This window comes from Podarcis gaigeae, assembly GCF_964106915.1.
Source record: "Podarcis gaigeae genome assembly, chromosome: 15".
NCBI classification, from domain to species: domain Eukaryota; kingdom Metazoa; phylum Chordata; class Lepidosauria; order Squamata; family Lacertidae; genus Podarcis; species Podarcis gaigeae.
Genome location: NC_139692.1, coordinates 32,857,948 through 32,881,837, shown reverse-complemented (window position 1 = coordinate 32,881,837; position 23,890 = coordinate 32,857,948). Strand labels below are relative to the sequence as shown.

The 23,890-nt window shown below is 46.2% G+C and overlaps 2 protein-coding genes and 1 long non-coding RNA gene across 4 annotated transcripts in view; 1 reads left to right on the top strand and 2 right to left on the bottom strand.

The window, feature by feature from the left end:
- The first annotated feature begins 3,106 nt into the window (after positions 1-3,106).
- C1QBP (complement C1q binding protein) lies at positions 3,107-9,111 on the top strand. Its single transcript, XM_083714923.1, has 6 exons — positions 3,107-3,481; positions 5,470-5,620; positions 5,860-5,944; positions 6,260-6,355; positions 8,000-8,122; positions 8,590-9,111. The coding sequence occupies exons 1-6, from the start codon at positions 3,223-3,225 to the stop codon at positions 8,737-8,739; spliced, it is 864 nt and encodes a 287-aa protein (XP_083571049.1). The 5' UTR covers positions 3,107-3,222; the 3' UTR covers positions 8,740-9,111.
- Positions 9,112-10,945: 1,834 nt separating this feature from the next.
- CAMKK1 (calcium/calmodulin dependent protein kinase kinase 1) overlaps positions 10,946-23,890 on the bottom strand; it is an 84,528-nt gene continuing 71,583 nt past the window's right edge. For both annotated transcript variants that reach the window (XM_083714592.1, XM_083714591.1), the window contains exons 15-17: positions 22,868-22,971; positions 14,683-16,715; positions 10,946-14,288 (exon numbers count right to left, since the gene is read on the bottom strand). In XM_083714592.1, coding sequence (XP_083570718.1) covers positions 16,643-16,715; positions 22,868-22,971 — 177 coding nt within the window. In that variant the 3' untranslated portion in view covers positions 10,946-14,288; positions 14,683-16,642. The remainder of the gene's footprint in view (positions 14,289-14,682; positions 16,716-22,867; positions 22,972-23,890) is intronic.
- Positions 17,757-22,793, bottom strand: LOC310832765. Its single transcript, XR_014558419.1, has 2 exons — positions 18,312-22,793; positions 17,757-18,067 (listed from the first exon to the last, which is right to left on the bottom strand). It is a non-coding gene; the product is annotated as an uncharacterized lncRNA (long non-coding RNA).

Here is a 23,890-nt window from a genome sequence, read left to right as displayed (position 1 = left end):
CCAATCAGAGGAGATAATCCCGTGGTTGTCATAAGGACTAGGAAGTGCACCATCTTGAAACTCCACATCTTGCTTGTGTTGTTGACAGCCGCAACACACATGTTAAGAGTTACAGGGCACACTCTTATTGTGAGAACAAGGGAGATACCAACACAGTCTGTTTTGCCAGTAGGTTGACTCCTCTGGGGAAAAGCACCTGAACTGCGTAATGGAGAAGGAAGATGTCCCTCTGGGGGAAGGCTGGAGACCTGCCCAAAAGCCACTAGATAGCCGACAAAGAGAGAAACTGTTCTTTCCCAATTCATTTCAGCAGTGCTCCCCTGTACAAAAGGTGAGACCAGTCATCCGGTTAATGACTAGCCGGGTCACCATCAGGGACAAGAAATCCCATGAAGGCAAGTGAGCATCTGGTAGAAAAGAGGCTGATTCCTCCATTCCTTCTCCACCAGCCTGCTTGGCAAAAAAGCAGTTTAAAAAAAATAAATCACCTGAATTCATGCTGGCTGCAGAAGGGGACTTGCTCTGCCACCACTTCTGTGGTCAACATGGAAATGTAGGGCACTAACCACTTAGAAGGCTCATTATATATCGGCTAGTAATGTTAGCCAGCTTGTTGACAAAGCTAGCTTAGACGAATCCCCCAAAGTGGGGTGTATCAATAACTCTTACCGTTTATGGAAAATCCACTTCTAAAGACAAGGTGCTAGCTAGGCAGAAAGACCAGGAGGGCTGTTGACTTCATGCCTTGATTATGAGCTACATCCGTAGAAGTGATTGGCTGGACCAGAGTGGGACATGTAGAAAGTCTAGGATTCAATCCTTAGTAGCAGACCTTCTACCAGCAACCTAGTAGCTACTAGACTCCATAGAGGGGAGCCTCAGAAGTTGGTATGCGCCAGCAAAGTAATCAGTTCATCATCTCTGAGGCTAGAGGGGAAAGAAAACCATAGATAGTGAGCACTGTCAACTTTGGTTGCAGTTCCACTTCCATGGGAATCTGCCTTGAAAACTCCAGTGATCACAATTTTCAGTACAATTCTGTGCAGGAGCAAACTCTGCGGACACACTTCCAGGTATCCGGGGATAATAAGAGCTGTTGGCAGAATAGATGCCACCTTTTGCAGGAGGTCTTGCGAGACCCGACTTATAACTCCACAAGTTTAAAAAGACCTCTCTAAAGAAGTAGCCAAGTGGTGGTTGTCAGCTTTTCCATTTAAGTGAGAGTATGATTGATGTGGGCTAACAACCCCCACAATGCAATGAATCCTGGGGTTTAGTAGTTTTAAATACTGGTTTTTGCCCTGGAAGTTGTTTTGTGTGTGTGGTTGTTTGCACTGATTTTTTGTCACTCATATTTGCATCATATGATAGGTTGATTGCATTTATGAATCGCTCTGCCTCAAACAGTGAAGAAGAGAAAAGCAACTAAAACCACATCATCACTCAAAGCAATTCCCAAAGTCAACGAATGCATAAAATAACTGTCCTTAAAGACCCACAATTACTGTTCAGGGCAAACATCAAACAAATGTAAAGTGATGCATGTCAAGGCAAAAAAATCCTAGCTTCGCATTTATGCTCACGGGTTCTGAATTGATGGTGACTGACCAGACAAGACCTTGGAGGTGTGTGGCAGCTGTGAAACAAATTTCATGCTGAGCGCCGTTAGGAAAGGAACTGAAACCTACCAGTTTTTACACAAATGTATAGTGTGAGGACCACATTTGGAATACAGTGGTACTTTGGGTTACAGATGCTTCAGGTTACAGACACTTCAGGTTACAGACTCCACTAACCCAGAAATAGTACCTTGGATTAAGAACTTTGTTTCAGGATGAGAACAGAAATCACATGGCGGTGGCAGTGGGAGGTCCCATTAGCTAAAGTGGTTCCTCAGATTAAGAACGGACCTCCAGAACAAATTAGGTTGTTAACCCGAGGTACCACTGTACTGGGTACAGTTCAGGTCACCTCGACTCTAAAAGTCCATTGGAGAGTTGGAAAAGGTTCAGAAAAGGGCAACCAAAATTATGAAAGGATGGAGTGACTCCCACAAGGAAAGGTAACAATGCTTGGGACTTTATAGTTTAGAGAAAAGGCAAGACCGGTGACATGATGGAAGTTTATAAAGCTGCATAGCATGGAGAAAGTGGATAGAGAGAAGTTTGTCTCCCTTTCCCATGTCACTAGAATTTGTGGGCATTCAATGAAGCCGGACGCTGGAAGATTCAGGACAGGTAACAGCAAGGACGTCTTCACACAGTGATGGCCACCAACTTGGATTGCTGTAAAATAAGGACGGGCAAATTCATGGAGGACAAGGCTGTCAATGGCTACTAGCCTGCTATGATGGCCATCCTCTACCTCTGCAGTCGGAGGCAGTTTCTGAGTGCCAGTTACTGGAAAGCACAGGAAGGGAGAAGGCTCTGCTCGCAGTTTCCCACAGGCACCTATCTATCTGGCTGGCCACTGCAAGAGCAGGATGCTGCGCTAGGGGCAGTGCCCTATAGAGGCCCCTAGGCAATTGAAATCTCACAAATCATTTCCTAATCCTCGATTGTAATTATATTTCGAGCAGCGCCAGATTTACGTATACGCTAAACAAGCTATAGCTTAGGGCCCCACTCTCTTGGCTCCCTAAATATACTTCTTCTTAATTGTATTTCACTATTAATATACTTCTTCTTAATTGTACTTCAGTTCAACAATTACTTTGATAAAATACACATTTTGTTATGTGCAAATGGCTTTAGATACCTTTTAGGTCCATAAATTACCATATAGCATATATTCAACACCAAAAACCAGCCACTATTTGTTGCTGACAAAGGACAGCTGGACATATAAAGGGCCCCATTACCTTCAGTAGCTTAGGGCCTCATCAAACCTAAACCCGGCCCTGATTTCGAGATCAAATCTATATTATTTTGAGCCGTTATTGCAGGGCCCTTAGGACGGTGCCTTCCCTGCCTATCTGGGTTTTCTGGCACTGGCGAGAAGACTCTCCTCCCTCATTTTTCAATGCGCAAAGCGCTCACCGCTCAGAGAGGCCCGCGCGTTTTGGAGAGCTCACTTGGAGACGTTGCCTTGCGCGCCGCGGCGCCTTTAAGCAGAGCAGGCGGGAGGGAAAGAGGCGGGTCAGGATTTCCCCCTCCTGGCCCTTCCTTCCCTTCCGGCCCGTCTCTCCCCACGTGTGTCCGCCTCCCTCGATCCCCAGCCACCATGCTGCTCGCTCGCGCCCTGCGCTCCGCCGTCCTCTCCGCCGTGGCGCGCCGCCCGATCCAGCCCCGGCCGCTGCTGTCCTTGCAGCCCAGCTCGGCGGCGCCTCCCGGCCCGCCCTTCGCCTTCGCTTCCGCCGTCTCCCGGCCCTTCACCCGCTCGCTGTGGGTGCTGCGCGGCGCCGGCCAAGGCCCCAGCCGCCTCCTCCTCCGGCCGGGCTCGCCTTCCGTCTCCTGCGCCTGCGGCGGTCTCCACACCGATGGTGAGCTACGCGCGGAGGGCAGGGGAAGGGGGAAGAAGGTCGCTTGCAAGGAACGCAGGGCTCCGGGCGGCGCTTACTCGCGAGGAAGCCCCCCTTGAGGCCTCTGGGGATCGCGTCCGAGGAAAAAGACGGCCGCGATCCTCCTCCTAGCGAGCTTTTGTCCTGGGAAAAGTGCTTGGGGGCTGGGCTGCGAGCCAAGGCGCGCTTGCTCGCGAAGAATCCCCCTCGGCATCGGGCTGCTCGCGAGTAAACGTGTGCCTGCCATTCAAGAGGAGCTTACGCCCAGGGGGAGGCAGGCTTTGAAAAAAATAGTAATAATAACGGATATGGGTTCATCCTCATTCTCCCCCACCAAGCGGGATTGAGCAGTTACTGAATTTCCATCCCACATTTTTTCTCCCAGGAGCTCAAGGTCTGTGGTTTTCTCCCTCCGCATTTATTGCCCACAACTCCCCAAGGAGATAGATTAGACTGAGAGACAGTGACTGGCCCCAAGGTCACACCCTTGAGTTGCATGGCCGAGCCCTGGGGTCTTCCCAATCGGACACTAACCATTGGCTCTCTGCAAGCCTTTAAATTACCTAATTTGATAAAAGGATCAGGAGCTGGGAAGATGTTTGAGGGCAGAGGCCTGACCAGGGTCAGGCAGGATGGGATGGAGCACGTGTTCCCTAGCTCCAAAAGAAAATCTGGCAGTTCAATTCCATAAATGCTTACTCAAAAGGTAAGCCTCATTTAGTCCAGGGGGACTTACTCCCAGGTAAACATGCAGAGGACTTGGGCTTCACTGCATCTCTAGTAATAGTTCTGAAAAGCGACTACAGCCATGGCCTAGGTGGATCCCATGTCAGGCTTCCTCAGAGTAGACCCACTATTAGTCATGGCCTTTGATTTCAGTGAGATTGCTCTGATTGTGTTGGATGCAACCCAATATTCATGGAAATAAGTCCAGTTGAAAAAAATGGGGATTTGAGTAAATGCTTAGCAGGTTTGTAGGGTTGAACAAAAACAGTAAAGTTTTTTAGCTCTGAAGTTTTGGTTTGCATAATAAGTGCTGTGGGGTACAGTGGTACCTCGCAAGACGAATGCCTCGTAAGACAAAAAAAGCGCAAGACGAAAGGGTTTTTTGTTTTTTGAGTTGCTTCGCAAGACGATTTTCCCTATGGGCTTGCTTCGCAAGACGAAAACGTCTTGTGAGTTTGTTTCCTTTTTCTTACAACCGTTAATACCCAGGGAATCCGCGCTCTGCAAGACGAAAAAATCACAAGACGAAACAACTCGCGGAACGAATTAATTTCCTCTTGCGAGGCACCACTGTACTTGTATTAACTGCTGCTAGTTATTTGGAATAAAAAAAATCACTTAAACTCAAAGATTCAAATAGTGTGTGCATATACAGTCAGCTTAATAGTATCTACTGATTACATGTGCAAAAAATAATAATGATGTTGGTGATGATGGTGACAGCATTTAATAATGATAATAACATTTCTTCCAAATCGCTCCTTAACAGTTTTAGGACATGGACCAGCATTTGCCATTAGTCATGCCCGCTGTCAAAATGTTATACAGTGGTACCTCTGGATACGAACGGGATCCATTCCAGAGCCCCGTTTGCATCCAGAAGCAAACATAACTAACGACAGCACGTCTGCACACGCGTGCGTCGCTTTTCACCGCTTCTGCACATGCGCGTGATGTCATTTTGAGTGCATGCGCGAGCGGTGAAACCCGGAAGTAACACGCTCCGTTACTTCCAGGTTGCTGCAGAGCGCAACTTGAACACGCTCAACATGAAGCATATTCAACCCGAGGTATGACTGTACTCCAAGCTCCTTGGGGCGCAGACCCGGTGGCGCTGCCAAAATTATTAAACAGCAAATTCCTTAATGGCTTGAGAGTGATGCTTTGTGTATCAATCACGAGTTTTTGGTTTGTGGTGTCAGAGAGGGAAGAAAACCTGTTATTTTCCACCCCACAACCTGCAGGTGACAAAGCTTTTGCAGAGTTCCTCACGGATGAAATCAAAGAAGAGAAGAAAATCCAGAAGCACAAGTCCCTCCCCAAGATGTCCGGAGGGTGGGAGCTGGACGTGCACGGCACAGAGGCCAAGCTAGTGCGGAAGGTAGCTGGTGAAACGTAAGCGTGCAAGGAATTTTCACAGAGGGGGACAGCTGGGGGTGGGGTACAGTTATGCCTCTGGAATAACCCAGAAGCTGAGCTGCAAGTCCCATCATCCTTGACCACACTTGCTGGGGCTGATGGGAGTTGTAGTTCAGCGGCAACTGGAGGCCCAAAGCTTCCCAGCATGTGGAGTAGAACACTAGGCTGCTCTGTCTTGATCTCTGCTTGCTGATTTCGGGTCCACTGTCTTGCAGGGTCACCGTTTCATTCAACATTAACAACAGCATCCCACCGAGCTTCGACGAGGCTCAGGAAGGGCAGAAGCCAGATGAGCAAGAGGTAAACGAGGAAGAATCCTTCTCTAAGGGAGGCACCAGAGTTAACGCTAAATTGTCTCTGGTAAACGAGCCACCATAGTTGCTAGAGGGCTGTGAAAATACGTGCCCCGGGCGTTTGCCCATTTTCTATCTGAAACCAAAGGGCCGCGTTGGTCGCCAGGTGTGAATTTTTTTTCCAGCTCTCCAATCCCACTATTGGGTGGGTTGTATCCAGAGTAGCAGCAGCCATGACCTCCCTTCTTGCTCTTGCTAGCAGAGCATCCTTCGGCCACTGTTACTTCAGAGGCCCACACAGGTGTTTGTTTCTCTTCTCTAGCCTGAGCTCACGTCAACCCCAAACTTCGTTGTAGAAGTCACCAAAGACGACACCAAGCAGACGCTTGTGCTGGATTGCCACTATCCTGAGGACGAGGTGGGTGTTGTTTTCGAAATGAAAGTGTGGGGCCATGTGGCCCTTGAGCCCCCTTTTCTGGCCCTTGGGGGCCTTTCCCAAGGCCATGCTATTCCCTGGCCCCTGCTGCATGTCCCCCTCAGGTGTTTTAGGCCTGGCTGGAATATTATTATTTATTGCATTTATATCCCATCTTTTTCTCGCAAGGAGCTCAAGGGGGTGTACATGGTTCACCCCTCCTCATTTAATCCTCACAACAACCCTGTGAGGGAGGTTAGGCTGAGAGCCACGGGCCCAAGGTCACCCAATGAGCTTCATGGCCGAGTGGGGATTTGAACCCTGGTCTCCCAGGTTCTAGTCTGAGACGCTAACCAGTACACCACACTGGCTCCTTGAACTCTGATCCCACCTCTTGCTAGCCTGGAGGGAGGATAGAAAGTGGTGTGCGAGTTTATAAACGAACCCACCTGAGAAAATTAATATTTACATGTGTTGCTCCGCCCACATTCGCTCCTGGCCCCGCCCACCATGCCATGTGGCCCTCAGAAGATTGCCCAGAAGGGAATGTGGCCCTTACTCTGGAAGAAACGTCTCTACCCCTACAGTACAGTAAACCAGCTTTCTTCATCAGCCTGCCTGCCATCCAGATGTTTTCTATATCCCAACTACATCATCCCTGACCATTGGCCATGCTGGCTCAGGTGGATCCAAGTTGGGGTCCAGAACATCTGGAAGGCCCCAGGCTGAGAAAATGTATTTACTACAGGGATGGGAAGCCCGCCTCGGGTACCACACAATACCTGTTCTGCATTTGTAAGAAATCCATCTCTTAATGTGTCAGCACCCGCACTTTGGAACTCCCTGCCTATTGGCATCAGGCAGGGGCCTTCACTGTGCTCTTTCTGGTGCCTGATAAAAACATGATTGATTGATTGATTGATTGATTGATTGATTGATTGTATATACTGCCCTATACCCACAGGTCTCAGGGTGGTTCACAGAATAAAATCAAAATATAAAACCACAAAATACATAATCAAAATCAAACCCAATCAGCATAATCAGCAGCAACCCAATAACTCACACATTTTAAAAGAGGTTTTTAAAAGGCATTTTTGTTTAGGGAAATGTTTAGAAAGTTGACCCCAGTTTTAATCTGCTTTTGGTCTATTGCTACCTTAACATTTGGAAAGCCTCAAATTATTGTTCCATTTTTCTTACTGATAATTTTATTGTTTTATCTTTTTTGTGAACTGCTTTGAGGTTGTTTTTTTACAATTGAAGTGGCGTATAAATTTTATTAAATAAATGAATAGAAAAACCCCCAGCTATTGGGGGGTAGGAGTCTCAGTGAAATCTGGATCAGGTCCGTGGGGAGAACTGTCATACGGTATGGGAGGGAAGCCCTATGTCATGCACTTTGGGGGAGCAGTGAGAGTGCTTCTGCCAGGCCCACAGGTTGGAGCGAAGGGTTTTCGGGGGGGGGGGAGTGTGGCTTAGCATCCCACGATTGGACCTTGTTTAGCTGCTCTGCATCTACCAGCATAAGCCCCCCCCCAAAAAAAGCTTAATACAAAACTATCTTAAAGCCACCCACCCACCACTTTATTTTTCATTCCTGCCAACTGGGTTGTTTCTAACCACCCCCTTTAAAAAACGAATCAGGTTGCTCCTGGCGAAGAAGAAGAGAGCGACATCTTCTCTATCCGAGAGGTCAGCTTCCAGCCCACCGGAGACTCAGAATGGAGAGACAATAATTACACCCTCAACACGGACTCTCTCGATTGGGTAGGAGCAGCTGTATAACTAGGGTACATGCGCTTGGGTGGTGCTCTTATTTTGCACGACTGTATTTTCAGTTTTACGGAAACGCAGATTAGTCTGGCTGCAAGCTTGCCTATCAAACCTGCTAATATTAGCAAACCTGCTAATATGAGTGTGTAAGGAAGTCTTGTGCACTGCAAAGGACCCAATGAAAGGACATCCACATGTCTTTCTTGGGTATCGTGTTAGAAAGATGCATTATGTCCTGTGCAAGAGCTCAACACTGAATCATGTGGATTTTCCAGAAAAATGTGAAAAGTTCCTGAATCACACAGGTGCACTTGGTTGGGAGCTACACAGAGCTCCCAAGTACATGTTTGTGGCAAACCCAGGTTTACCTAGCAGATAGGAGTGTAACAGCTATTGCGTTTTTGTGACACTCACACTCACACACACTCTTCCTGCCCCCCTAAATCCCATTATATTCCTAGGCTCTGTATGACCACCTGATGGACTTCTTGGCTGACCGAGGGGTAGACAACACATTTGCGGATGAGCTTGTTGACCTCAGCACAGCGCTGGAGCACCGGGAATACATTCGATTCCTCGAAGACCTTAAACTCTTTGTCAAATGCCAGTAGGCTGAGAAGAGTGTCAGGGCTTGTATATTCGGGGGGGGGGGGTTCTCAATTTCCTTTGCTTTTTTCTTCCCACTGAAGGCTGGACTTTGTTTCCAAACGCTGTGGAATGAGAGTGAGAAATGGGAGCTTCACACGGGGTGTGTGTTAAACATGCATCCTTGGAAGGAGAAGATGTCACTGTTTCAGAACCCTGCAGCGGTCTTGTTCACGACCTGACCGGCGTCATACAGATCTGCTTCGAAGTTTTTGTAAAACCCCGTAGCCTCCTCTCGCCCTTGGAAGTGTGGTTGGGGTTTTTGGAACAGTTGAAGAAGGAAAAGAAAATGATCTCAAAATAAAACCAGTTGAAGGCTTTTGTCTGTGTAGATTGAACAGTGTTGTTGACTTGTTCGTTGCTTTTTCACCCAGACCTCACCTTAGATGGACAAGCTGAGTGTGTGTGCACATGTACACAGGATGGCTGTGCCACTGCTAACAACCAGCCCCTCTAGGAGTTCCAGCCAGGTGTGCTCTAGTTACTCTAGTTAGTAACGCCTTCGTTAGTTTCATGGGATTATAAAGGCATGCTTCAACACTGTGAGTTGACATACCAAGCTTTAAACTGCACAACACAAAATCAACGGTGCATTTCTGCTTAGTTACATCTGTGGTTTTAACTCTGGTCTCATGTTACATGTTCTTTTAACTTGTTATATTGATTTCGTGTTTTACTCCAGCCTGAAACGGTTTGGTGAAGGGCAGGTTGTGAGTATTCACATTATTGTAAGCGGCAGAGTCAGAAGTGCAGGATCCTGTCATGATAGTTAGTTACATCTTCACAGCTATACCCCCTTCTAAAATTATACAATCCTCTTAAACAATGCTACTTAGGAATACACTGCAATGATGAAAACCGATCTCCACATGTTGCCTTTCAGCTGGATCTACTTTCCGTACACAGACATGGGCAAATGATTTGGAGTGCTCCAGTATAATGTTAGTGACCTAAATTGTGTTTCCGCTGAAGTTCCATTGTACGCAGCAAAGCTTGCACATTCTTGAAACTGGGGCGCCTTGTGTTTTCAGGGTTCCTAAATGCTTAGCTTTGAATCATGCAGAACAATACCTTGATGTTCTTCCTGTGCCCCTTCTGCAGAGTGACCCTAGGAGCCTATCCTCAGGGGACTGACTCCTTTCACTCTGATTGGCTCCAATCAGTACAAAGAGTTGAAAGATTTCTTTTTTGTGGCCAAGAAGCGTCAACCCTTGGCTGGTTCTAGGATGCTGGAGACACACACAGTCCCTGCCGCAGAAATAGTAACGGGTCTTTGGACCTTCCGCAACCCTAAACCGCTACACCTTGGAGCAAAACAAAACAAATGTGGTTGGAGTCCATCCAATGCATAAACAAAACTATTGAATATTTAGGCCAGCAGAGGGCACCAAGGGAATTCTGAAAGTGTTTTTAAATAATACCCTTTTTACAGGCCATGTTGCATAGAAGCAAGCTTCTGAGCGCCTCGTAACTTGGCACATCCTATTTCAAAGTGAGTGGGAGAAAAGGGTATTTCAGGCTGAGAGCCTATGGGGAGTGTGGTAAAAGCTGAACAGGTATGTCCCTCTGTTTCCAACCTTTTAAATTGCTTTTTAAAAAATAGCTTTGCTTCCCATTGCAAATAACAGGAGGGAAAGATTTAGGCCCAAGTCTCTCCTCGGTTTGGGGTATGTCAGGAGACCCGGAGATCTTTGGCTCTTTTTCATCCCAGTGGTTTTCCAGGCCCGCCCTGGCACATTCCTAAACCACCCCAGAGACTTCTCTTTGTAGCTACCAACATTAAAGCGCCAACCTTGGTAGGGCTGGGGATGTTTCCATGGCCACAGGGAGCAGACATCAGATCTGCAGCATCAGGAAGGGGATTCTGAAGTATCCTGTTGTCCCTGGGATGCCCTCCATGAGATTGCAGCCTTAAATCTCTCACTACAACTGTCTTGATTTTCTACAAAAAAAGAGGCCAGAACACACAAGGCAAGTGTGATATAGAATTGGGAGTGGCGAGGGACCCCAAAGGTCATCCGGTCCAATGCAGGAATCTTCTCCGACACAGGGCTAGAACCTACGACCCTAAGAGTCTCAAGCTCTACAGGCTTAAAAGTGCACCACTCCCTGATGAAATGCCCAAAGGAATCTACATGGGCTTCCATTTCAATCACTTCATCAGACAATTGGTTTATTCCAAGGACTTTTATTGGAATTTCCATCCCCTGCCTTTCTATTTTCCAGAGTACAGTACAAAAGCATGCAACCCGCCGCCCCACCCTAAATAGGCTCTCTCTATATTCATGGTACATATTTACAGTGCAGCAATGGTCTCGAATGCCATCGCTGTGTACGACTCATGCTTTCAGCTTTGGGGTTTGTGCATGTACACATAGACATGCACACACCTAGGGAGAAATACAGGTTGGTTTTCACAACAGACACATACACGTCGACAGACAATGGGCCGGTGGCTTGGGTACAAAGCAGGGAAAGTAAGAGATGTGGCAGCGTGGATTTAAATGCTATCCTCTATGTGTTCTCGACATATTTTGGGGTGTGGGCGTGTGTCTTTATTACAGAGTCTTAAATAAGGCACATGACAACATCAAGAATATAACTAGCTGAGAAGCGTACACCCGTTTGGAATAAGGGATGTGATCATAGCACGTTTTCTGTAACGGTGACAGCAGTGTGTGATGGCATGCAGATCCTAAAAAGCTGAAGTCGCTCCTGAGCCTCAGAGATATGGACAAGTAGGGGGTTATTCTGTTCACTGCCAAAGGATAACTGCACACATGGCAGGAATGCCATTTGCAGACAGTGCTAGTTTACCCAACAGAAGCATAGAATGGTAGAGTTGGGGGGGTCAAGGGTCATCTAGGCCAAACCCCTACACTGCAGAAATCACAGCAAGTGCTTAGGACACCAGTACAAAAAGAAAAAAAGGGGGGGGGAAGAATTAGGGAGGGGGGAGAATTTGAACCCGTAAGAACCGACCCGGACCCTGCACTCGTCATCAGAGTCCCTTTTCTATGTCCCCCACCCCATAGAACGGGGCCTTTTTTGTGGTAGCTCCCTGATCATGGAATGCTCTCCCCAAAGGGGCTTGCCTGGCACTATCACTACATGCCTTTAGGTGCCAGGCAAAAACATTCCTCTTTAGCCGGGCCTATGGCTATTAAAGAATCTATGGCTTGTGAAATTGTGGGGGAGAGGACTGTTATCATGATGATACTTTAGGATTAGGCTGTCTGTCAGTACTCTTTTCATTATGATTTTATCACAGATGTTCTGCAATGTGTTTTTAATGTTTTGATAAAGGACGGCATATAAATTGAATTAATAATAATTTGACATTTAAAAAGAAAAGAAAAAAGCATTGAAGCAGCAATCATTTTTCTAACTGGCAATTACTGCTCTGCAAAAACCCTCAGGGAACATTTCATGAGAGGCTTGACTTATCTTACCTACCTTTGCAATGTCTAACTTAGATGAGCTGCTTGAGACCTTTGCAATCAGAAAATCCAGAATGTGGCTATCTTAATTTAGGCATGCATACATGTGGGCTCCGCGTCATTAAAAAATAACTTTAGTACAGTTTTTATTTTTAATTACAAGGGTGGGGTTTTTTTTGAGGGGGTAGAGGGCACCGCAATGTTTTCAGTGCTTAGAGCCTCAAAAGGTCTTAAAAGGTAAAGGACCCCTGACAGTTAAGTCTGGTCGCAGATGACTCGGGGGTTGCGGCGTTTATCTTGCTTTACAGGCCAAGGGAGCCGACATTTGTCTGCAGTTTTCCAGGTCATGTGGCCAGCATGACTAAGCCGCTTCTGGCGCAACAGAACACTGAAACCAGAGCAGCGCACGGAAACGCCGTTTACCTTCCCACCGGAGTGGTACCTATTTATCTATTTGCACTTTTTTTGGTGTGCTTTCAAACTGCTAGGCTGGCAGGAGCTCCCTGGCCCTATTTGCAGGAACATACAAGCCCACTCCAATGCTTCAGCGACTGGGACAAATCTGCATTAATCTATGGTCACCGGTAAGAGCAGAAACTAGAAGCCAGCACCATCCTTGGTTCCAAGTCCCTGGTACAGGGAACCAGGCAGAGGGCCTTCTTGGTGGTGGCACCCTCCCTGTGGAATGCCCTCCCATTAGATGCCAAGGAGATAAGTAACTCTTTTAGAAGACATCTGAAGGCAACCTTGTATAGGGAAGTTTTTATAGCTTTGATGTTTTCTTATGTTTTTAGACATGTTGGAAGCTGCCCAGAGTGGCTGGGGCAACCCAGTCAGAAGAGTGGGGAACCAATAATAAAATTATTATTATTATTACTAAGTCTCATCCCAGCTGGGAACTCTCAGCCAAGCCGCCAAATGCCAGCTTTGGAACCAAACTGTAACACTGGGGCAATCAAACAAGCCCATCATACAGGACTATTGTATACATGGAGTGCTGACACTGTATCCATGCTCAATATGATCTAATATCCTGTTGAGTTTCAAGCCCGCCAGCCATGCAAGAGGAATTATATTGCCTATTGGCCCACTTACGGTTATAAAGCACACTTTACAGACATCAAATTAATAACTACTTGAACAGGATTAGCAGTAATTCGCGAGGTAGCAATGGATAGTTTGGTGAGGAAATATTAGGAATGGATGACTGACTGGCTGCTGCAAGTCTGGAAAACGACAGGATTTGCTGAAGCCAATTTGGGGAGGGTGAAGAACGGCTGGCTATAATTCCCAGAGAGATGGAATACAGCTCTGAATGTTGGGAATGATAAATTTGAACGCCAGTCTTACAGAAAGAAAAGGGCGGTCATTCCACAATTCCCTACAAACGTAAAAGATGGGGGCAGAAAAGATGGGACTAGAACGAAACAGGGAGAAATAGGGAAGCAGATTTCAACAGAAACTTCCTGAGGTTTGGAAAATCCTTGAGCATTTTGGTCCCAATTTCTCCCAACATACACATCTTGCAAAGCAATTTTTCTCAGTGCATTTCTATATGTAGTTCTCTCTAATATATGCATTCCTAGGCACACTTTGCACTAGGCATGTGCATTTTTGACCACATGAGTTAGCGGGAGAACTGCCTTGCAAAATTCAGAGATGTGTGGATTTTGAGAGATGCCTGAGTTTTTGGTTTGCATATTGCTTTGTAGAATGAGATTTTGATATATTTGCCTTGGAATTGGTTGGCGTGGGCGGAAGGGGATGGAAAAGGGGTGGAGGTTTGGTGGGGTTGACCAGAAGAGCAAGGAGTGGTGACAGCTCCTAGTTAGATATATTTTACTTAGAAAATTTATAAACCACTTCTTGTTGTTTTAAAAAAGCTCCAAGGTCCAGTTATATATAAGACATATTGCTACAGTGTAGATTAAGTAGGTTCTTTCAAGTGCAGATTGAATTGAACTGAACTGAATCGAATTGAATGTCTCCTCTCTCACTAGTTGAAGCACAGATGAACTTCCGATCTTCTGCTAGTAAAGCCACTGGTTTTCCTTTTGCTGATTTTTGTGCACAGTCTTTTTGTGAGTCTGATTACTGCTCCTGCTATCATAACTCCCCCCACAAAAAACGGAATAAAAGGATTCAAGTTCTAGGGTAGCCAGGGGTGCTATTAATGGCTGACCCATTTCCTGCACCTTCCACCCTTAAAAAAAAACCCAAAAAAACTTTAATAGTCTTTTAAAGACTTCATAGGCTCAATTCCTGCACCAACTGCTGTAAAAATTCAGCAGGTACAGGCTTGAGTGGCTTCAGAAGGAAGGAAGGAATCAGGTTTGACTCAGTGACTTGGAGAAGATTATCCTTGAGCAAAGTCGAATTGAAATTATTTTGCAAGCAACCTGTCTCCTTTAATCTCTTCCTTCCTTCCTACAGCAAGATGCTTCTGGTCGCTGTAGGACAGGCATAGGCAAACTCAGCCCTCCAGATGTTTAGGGACTACAATTCCCATCATCCCTGACCGCTGGTCCTGTTAGCTAGGGTCATGGGAGTTGTAGTCCCAAAACATCTGGAGGGCCGAGTTTGCCTATGCTGGTTGTAGGATATAGACAAGCCACTGTTCTGATCATCATACAGGCACAGAGCTTCATTCCTCATTATGCATGTGCTTGCAGGAACTTCAGACAGACTCCAAGAGATTTTGCCATGGTCTTTTCATCTAAGGAATGCTTTACTTTGTGCTGATTGTGCATCCAAGATTGATTGGCAATCTTCAGGCCACTAACTACTCTCCCTCCCTGATTTGCATGATCAACATTTCTTGATGCTAGCCAACCCCAGGCTTTGTAGATTGCACAGGGGGCTGATTCCAACCAATCCCACTGCAAGGAATCTACAGAATCAATTCCAGACTCTTCTGAAAGTCCACGAGATGGCAAGCTCTTACAAGCTCTACCACCAAAGCCCAAGGGCTATGGATGAAGGTAAATGGACATCTTCCAATTTTCTGACTTTGATCCAGCTGCTTCCTACAGAACCAGCTGAAGCATGATGGATGTGGGCATAGATGGGAGTGTTTCTGATGCATTCTTTAAACAAAAAGGCACCTGTTTAAAGCACAGGGTTCACTGAGATATGCTCTTTTGCACAGGATGGTCAAAAGCTCACAGGAAGGTGTTTTACACAGGAAAGTTTAAAATACAAAGCCGAAGGTTTTTTTGCACAAGAGGCTCAATGGTTCAGCCTGGCAATTAGGGAAAAACAGACAGTTAACCAGGACTCTATTCCCCTTCTGATTGCCTAAAAGGTTGCGAGGGGAAGTTTTGTACATAAGTAAAGTTGATAAAGAAATTAGGCTTAAAAAAGAGATCAGAGCTGAAGAAATTATGAGAAAAAAGCCGAAACACAGAGGTAGGAACTAAAAAAGAACTGAAATAAGAACTCTATTGAAGAAAGCAGCAGAAACCTGAAGCACAGGGCCAGGATGAAAACCTGCAATGGATCCTGTCTTGAGAAGTTGAACTGAGAAGACCAGAAACGACTGTACTGATGAGTATTTGCTGGGCTAGGGATAGTCTAGAATAGGTCTAACTGGATGTGGTTTATCTCTATTTATATTTGCTTTTGTGGGTATGTATTCAAAGCGTAAAACTAGTTAGTTTATTTTTAAAGCATTTTCTCAAAAACTGCTTGACTCGAAACTTGTAAGTAAAGGCATAGTTTGGTTTGGGGAAAAACTGATCTGAAGCTTTGTGATTCACCTGGTGTCAAGGTCTACTTTATATTGGGAGTAGGTTGGGCTAATTAAATTCCAAAAGGTAAAAAGGCTGCTTAATGGAGGCAGCTTAGAACACACCTGTTCCATTATAGCAGGTTGCGTAACAGAAAACATTGGGCTTGAGCAGGCAAACTGACTGAGAAATTCCGAAACAAAAAATAAATAAATGCCAGGAGCCGGGATGTACATGGGTGGTTCTGAACCAAGCATTCTCTAGCAAAGAACATTTGGTGCACATTCATCGGTCGAATTGCCGTACGTCGCTGACTACATATATCACAACATGAAGCACAACTGGAAGATATGAGGCACATGGTCCAGTATACAACATCAAAATGTCTTACGACGTAAACAGATGTGGGCAGCCAGTTGCCAGAGAACCAGCTCTTCCACGGGCCATTTCTTGTCCCACCAGATGGGACTCCCACCATTTTATCTCTTCGATATGATAGAATCATAGGATTGTAGAGTTGGAAGGGACCCAAAGGGACTTTGAGTCCAACCGCCTGCAAAGCAGGGATCTCTCTCTCTCTCTCTCTTTTCAAGTCACAAACTTTGGTTGATGAAAACAGCATGGCGTGCAGGACGACACCACTGGATACGATGGTCACGGTAGCAGCAGTTAAGTGATCGGTGTGTGACATGCTGGGGGCTTCAGGATGTGGCCTCGTCTTCAGATACGTCAGGCAGGTCAGGATCCTTCAACCCTTCTCGGCTCCCTTGCTTTCTGCACACGTTCAAAAGATACACATTATAAAACCCCACCCATTACAGAAGAAAGAAAGCTGTGTGTGGTAGTCCCTATTGGAGACGGCCATAGCTCATTCACAGAGCATCTGTTTTGCAGAGAAAAATGGTCCCAGGTTGAGTTTCCATCTTCAGGTAGGGCTAGGAGAAAATCTCCTGCTGAAAGCCCTGGAAAGCCACTGCCAGTCAGTACAAACACTATTAAGCTAGATGGACCAATGGTCTACTCACTCACTTACTTCTCCACTTTGGGAAGGTGTTTTATCACTGGTGATATGTAAGCCGGAAGCACAGGCAGTGAGTACAGTTAGGTAATTTTAGATTCTGGACTTCACGGTCTTATGTACTGCTAAACTGAAATCTGTTCTCCAGTTTCTCAAATATTTTATTCCTCTGCAAAAGACACTGTCATTTTTCTAACCTTGACATTATGCATTTTCCTTTCTGGGAAAGATTTGTCCAGCTCCTTGCAGCCTCCCTGGGTGCCTGCACTTCCTGTGATGGCAACGTGGGCATGCAGGAAAGCTGTAGCATACAGACCACTGTGAGTTACTTTGCAGAACGGAAGGAAGAACAGTCTAAGAGACCCCCCTGCCCAGTTCAAAAGGGAGGCGAGCAAAACAAAAATGCTTGTTAGAATTTCATGAACATTTTATTTCCCTTCTGATAACTTCCAAGCGCCGTTTCTTTTCTTGTTAATTGAGGGGGAATGGTGGGCAGTGCGGTGGGGATGCAGAATGGGGCTTTGGCACAACACACATCTTAAAGACCCCCAAACTCTTTAGCAAAGCATTACTTTATTTTCTTTGAAATGTGGTAAGCCACTCCTGCTTCATTTGGTAAGGGGTGTGCGCTCCCTGTTCATTTTCCTGAATGTGAGTCTCTGGAAATCTGCCCCAGAGTCCTTCCCTGATGCTGTCATTAGGGCTCAGGGACACAAGACTTTAGTCTCCAAGCTGTTTTGCCAAGCTCTCCACCTCCACCTTCTCCCCAGAGCCACATAAGGCGATCTTTTTTTAAAAAAAAAATGAAAAAATCCATTTCCTGAAAGGGATCAGTTCTCTCTCCCCAATGACAGTGTTTCCCAGGTGATACAGTACAGCTAATTGCCTGAATTAATGAGAAATGCTGCCTGGGAGAGCCAAACGCTGCTCCAATTAACTGATAATGACACAGGTTCCGGTAACTTCTAGCAGCTTCCGATTTGCAGAGCTATCCAGAAAGGCAACAAATCCTCTCTCCTGTATAGCAGCAGCTCATTTGTTTTTGCAAGGGGAGTCTTCCAGCCACAATGGCTATCTTCTGCCTCCATAGTTAGAGGCAGTAATGCTTCTGAATACAGTGGTACCTCGGGTTAAGTACTTAACTCGTTCCGGAGGTCCGTTCTTAACCTGAAACTGTTCTTAACCTGAAGCACCACTTTAGCTAATGGGGCCTCCTGCTGCCGCCGCGCTGCCGGAGCATGATTTCTGTTCTCATCCTGAAGCAAAGTTCTTAACCCGAGGTACTATTTCTGGGTTAGCGGAGTCTGTAACCTGAAGCATCTGTAACCTGAAGTGTATGTAACCCGAGGTACCATTGTACCAGTTGCTGGAAACCGCAGGAAGGGGAGAGGGCTCTTGCGCTCGGTTCCTACTTGCCTGGGTGGCCACTGTGAGGGCAGGATGCTGCCACTGGCCTGATCCAGCAGGCTTTCCTTATGTTTTTAGATCAGGCTTCCTCAACCTCGGCCCTCAGGATGTTTTGAGACTACAGTTCCCATCATCCCTGACCACTGGTCCTGCTAGCTAGGGATCATGGGAGTTGTAGGCCAAAAACATCGGGAGGGCCGAGGCTGAGGAAGCCTGTTTTAGATGATGCTAGTAAGCCTGACTCCTGGTAGAATTTTGAAAAGTACATGGATCCAACAGTGACAGAATCCGTTCTTCGACCACTCAACCTCTGAGGAAACCAAATTTTAGGCTGGTGAAGGAGATTCTTGGAAGACTTGCATTCATGGTGGAGGCTCTTTAAGTCTCTTCCCTTCAGAGTCGCTCAGGGGAAATTCAGGCATGCCAGGATGAAGGCTCTGCAATGTTTGGAGTGCTCTGCCATTTAATTTGAATTTCCTTAGCACTGGAGTGGGGCGCATGGGGTTCTGAGCTGGTCATATTGATTCTGAGGTGGCTAAGGGTTTGTGTGTGTTTGTGATTTTCTTTCCAGGAGATGTTCCTTCAGAACTTTCCCTGACCGCCTGCCCCTTCTGGTCCTAAAAAGGCGCCAAAGAGGGATGAGTTAATCGCATGATGCCTTCCCTTGTTTTGATCGAGGTGTGGGCACCTGGGGAGGCTGCCGAGCGCAGACCACCGTTAGCTTGTAGAATGGACGAAAATAACCCTTCCCAAACACCTCAAAAGCAGTGGAAGCAGGACCAAAACCCTGCACCCCACCCACGAGAACATCATAAAAATTTCCTCTCCCCTCCTCTCTTCTTCTTCTCATTAAATTGAAGGATTATTGAAGGAAAATGCGGGAGAAGTTTTCCTTCAGCACTACACAGGAAGCTTATATGTCATTGGTCCATCTAGCTCATTACGGCGTGCACTGACTGGCAGCATCTCTCTCAGCCCTACCTAGAGATGTCATTGGGGATTGAACCCGGGACCTTTTGTGTACGAATCAGATGCCCCAACCACTGAGCTATGGCCCTCCACCTCTCCTGAGGCATCAGTCTCCAAATATAGTTCTCTTTGCTTGGAAAACTCCAGCTTAGTGTTCCATTTGCCTCCATTTCCGGGACTTGTTTTGGTCCACAGCTCTCTTGTTAACCTTGAGTTGCTCACAACGCACAGGCTGCATCAATAGAAGTTTTTAAAAATAAAGGAAGGGGGGAAAAACATAGAAAGAGAAAATATGGAAGAAGGGGAAGAGGGAGGAGGAGAAAGGGGGTGGGCTGTATTCATGACTGAACGTTGAGTGTGACACAGTGGAACGTACCCACTCTTCTAGGAACAGTGAAAGAGATTCTCTCTAATAACACACACAGGCACCACCAAATTACAAGACGGGAGAAAAGGTCACAGCGCAAGACACCGAGTTACCTTAAAGCTGGGTGCAAATAGACAGATGGGCTTAAGCGAAAACCATGCCTGGAGACAAACCACGAAGACAAAGGAAACGGGGGGGGGGGGGGGAAACCCAGCAATGAGATTGCATGAATTGAGACAGAAAGTAAAAATATATATATGCAGAAATAATACTTTTTGAAAATCAACGGGGATGGGTGGGGTGAGAGTGAGGAAAAAGGGAAGGAGAGGGTATCTTTATGGAGGATTTAGAAGTTGTTTAAAGGAAGAATATGGAGGGATAGAAGACAAGGACTTTTGTCACACAGCCCATGATGATTTGATGGGGTTTTCTGGTGCTCGGAGCCCCTGGCTGAGAACAGCCTTTCCCCCCAACACATTCTGGACTCCAATTCCCATCAGTCCCAGCCAACAGGGTCCACGGAGAGGAAGGATGGGAGTTGCAACCCAACACCTGGAAGGTTAGCCATGGACAGAGAGCCTGCCACCCTCTAGGTTTAGCTGGCTGACAACTACAGTGCCACCATCTGGAAGGCCAGAGGTTTTGCACCCTGCAGTGCGCAGGGACTCAGAAAGACTTATCCCTGGGTTCCAGGACCTAAATTACTTTGAGCTCAATGGGTGAATCCTACACCTGGAAGCAAGCTACTGAATACCATGGAGTAAACCTGCAAAGGATTGTGCTGAGAGTCAATTTAGGCAAAACCAGAAAAATGCATTTAAAGCACTCTGTGTACACGGTGTGAATATCCCGGTAGGCCTATAAAGGCCCTCTTGGTAGTCAGGATAACCCTGGGACTAATTGGTGTGAGCTGTCAAATGAGATCATACATGCTCATCTGCTTTGCTTTGAAGCCTTACTTTTGGTTCAGTTAGTTGGGAGAGGAGAAGCTTCTCACACTGGCTGGGATGTCGACTACTCCTTTTTTCTGAGAGATGGGTGGGCGTGGGGAACAGGCCTCTCTAAGCCAAGGGTGGTTAACTGAGCTACTGTTGCCGGCTTACGTAGCTCGCTTTTCGTGTCAGTAGCCCATGTACAATTAGCCCCTCACCGACAAAGCTTGCCGCTTCAACATCCATCTTGAGGTGTGGCAGCAAGGAATTCGGCACTGCACTGTTGCATGTAAGTCTCCTGGTATGTCTCTATAATGAAGTCCTAGAACTTTCTATGGAATCCCTGAAACTGGGTTCTTCGGGGCATCAATCAATCCTTCACCCTGGTCAGCTTTTGGACCCGTAGGACAGGAAACTATGATACCACTTTAAACAGCCATGGTTTCCCCCAAAGAATGCTGGGAGCTGAAGAAGACCCCCCTATTCCTCTCACAGAGCTACAATTCCGAGAATTCCCTGGGGAAAGGGCTGGATGGTGAAACCACTCTGGGAATCATAGCTCTGAGAGGGGAATGGGAGTCTCCTAACAACTTTCAGTCACCCTCAACAAACTACAGCTCCCAGAATTCTTTTTTGGGGGTGTTTAGCAGCCATGGTTGTCTGAGGGGTTTTCATCAGGCTTCAAGTGTATGTTGCGAACACATATTTGTAGTTTTTAGTAATTGCAGTATTGTAGTATATTCTACATAGTATAAGGTGTGCTACAAAACTGTACCAGTTTTTATTTTAACCACCTGGCTCACATAATTAATTACTATTTTCCTTTCACTTCTGCACATCCTGTGGAGAAAACCATACTGGAGGAAAGATTAGCATCAACCACTGATAATTGGTTCGGTTTTATCGTTTCAGCATTCTCTGTGCAAAGGCGTTATTCCTTCTCTGCCCACAGATAAAACCTTAATGTCAAGAATACGCAAATCAGAACAGAAAGCTTCTGTCCCCCACCTTCATCTCACCCCCCCAAAAAGAGAAAGCTTGCAATTTGTTTTGCTATTTCTGTCTCCTTGAAAAAGCGAAAATCTATTTCAGTTTTCCGCAATTTGGAACTGGGTGTCAAAAAGTGAACCCAGTTGTCCGAAGTTGCCATACAAAATGATTAAACATTAATCCTGATGGTCACAGAATCAATATATAGTTGGGGGGGTGTTGCGAGGGCAAAGAACACACCAATTACTATTTCTCTAAAAGTAAATTAAGGACCGACTGTGTGATTTGAAAGCTTTTTTAATTGCCTTGTCTTCGGCCCTTAATTTACTTTTAGAGAAATATGAACACTGGAAAGATTATGCAGAATTACAAGCTGGGGATTTAAAAATGATTTAAAATGCAACTTTTAGGGTGCTGCTTTTATGTTTGCTAAAAATGAGACTTTCGCTTTTCCCAATTGTTTTGAATATTCACGCACTACGCAAATGAGCACCATGAACAGTGCAACTGTGTGAGGGCTTTTCCAGCTCCTCCTAAGCCCTCAGCCGATCTCCTACCTTCAAATAATTCTTCCCCTTTTGGTTTGTGGGGTCAGTCTGGATGATACCCAGAGACCCTTGCAGTTCTTGGATCCCTGTGCCCAAGAATCTCAGAGAGGAGGTTTTGCTGAACAGGTCAGACAAGTTTAAGGCAATGACCTTAGCTGGCCACTGAAGTGTCCTCATCAGCAAAAGAATAAACCAGGTTGCAAGAGCTGCAACTAAGTGATGATGCCCTCCAGTCTAATGGATGGGCCTTGTCTCCACCCACCCCACCTAGCAGCTATGTAAGAGAACCATAGCCACAGCAATGTGGGTGAGCTGAACTGGAAGATGGAGACACAGAGACAGACTTGCTCTGTGCTGGATCCAAATCTGTGACTAATGGAGAAACAGGATCTGCTGCAGTATCAATGCTGTGAGCATGTCCATCTTGTCCTTTGGATGTATCTATGTGTAAATAAAACCATATATCCTAATGACACCACAGTCTCTGCTAACCTTCATTCCAAGGAAACTGAACCCTGGGAAAGAGCAGGCACACCCCTGGGAGTCTCTCACTGCTCAGAGATTGTGGTGGCGTGTAACGCGATTGCTCCTGAGCTTGTCACTTCCTCCCAGATCTCCACAGAACCCTTTCCCTGCCTTTGTGGTGTGGCTCCCCTACCCTGCCATAGACAAACACTAGAAAAAGAGGTACATACATTAATAAGTCTCCAGGAGCTGACATGGATCTCTCTTCTCGCCTGGCCTGGGCCTCAAATGGGTTGCTGAAAGATCGTTTCCTCAGCATGGCTTTCACTAAAATCTTTAGGGAAGGGGGTAAGAAGAAGAACAGAAATCAGGATTGCAAATGGATCACAGAGAAGAACACATGTCACTCATCTACATCCACTCATGCCTTTCCAAACTTTCAGTCTCAAGATTGTGACTGCAGCCTTCTTTTTTAAAAAATGCAATTGTATGTTTTTTGCTTTGCAACTGCAGCCTGTTCAGAAAGTTTTTCTCGCTCTCCAGTAACATTAGAGCTGATGGACATCCAATAAAGCTACCGTAAGTGTTCAAAGATTCAGGACAGATTAAAAAAATGCTTGATATTTGACATTTATTTCTGTATACTGTCTTTTCTTTCTTTGTTTCAAGCTTTAATAAAAATAGCTTATTAAAAAAAAGATTCAGGGCAGATAGAAGAAAGCACTTCTTCACACAGCAAGCTGTTAAACTATGGAACTCTCTCCCACTAGAGGCAGTGGTGGTCACCAATTTAGATGGTTTTACAAGAGGACTGGGCAAACGGCTGTGCTCCACACTAGGAGGCAGTATTTCTTCTGAATACCACTTGATGGAAATCACGGAGATTGCTGATGCGCTTGAGTCCTGCATGTGAATTTTCTACAGGCGTTGGTTTGGCCACTGTGAGAACAAGATGCTGGACCCCAGCAGAGCTATTCTTTTGTTCTTAAAGGGACGGCGTACTCCAAGCACCTCAAATCATTAGGAAGGATTTCACAAATCATTAGGAAGGAAACAAGAATGTGCTTGGTAAAGGTAAAGGAACCCCTGACCATTAGGTCAGTCGTGACTGACTCTGGGGCTGCGGCGCTCATCTCGCTTTATTGGCTGAGGGAGCCGGCGTACGGCTTCTGGGTCATGTGGCCAACGTGACTAAGCCGCTTCTGGCAAACCAGAGCAGCGCACGGAAACGCCGTTTACCTTCCCGCCGGAGC

Coding starts and splice junctions, on each gene's coding strand:
- C1QBP (XM_083714923.1), top strand. CDS start 3,223: ATGCTGCTCGCTCGCGCCCTGCGCTCCGCCGTCCTCTCCGCCGTGGCG. Junction 5,621..5,859: donor CGGAAGGTAGCTGGTGAAAC/GTAAGCGTGCAA, acceptor ACTGTCTTGCAG/GGTCACCGTTTCATTCAACA. Junction 5,945..6,259: donor AGAAGCCAGATGAGCAAGAG/GTAAACGAGGAA, acceptor TCTCTTCTCTAG/CCTGAGCTCACGTCAACCCC.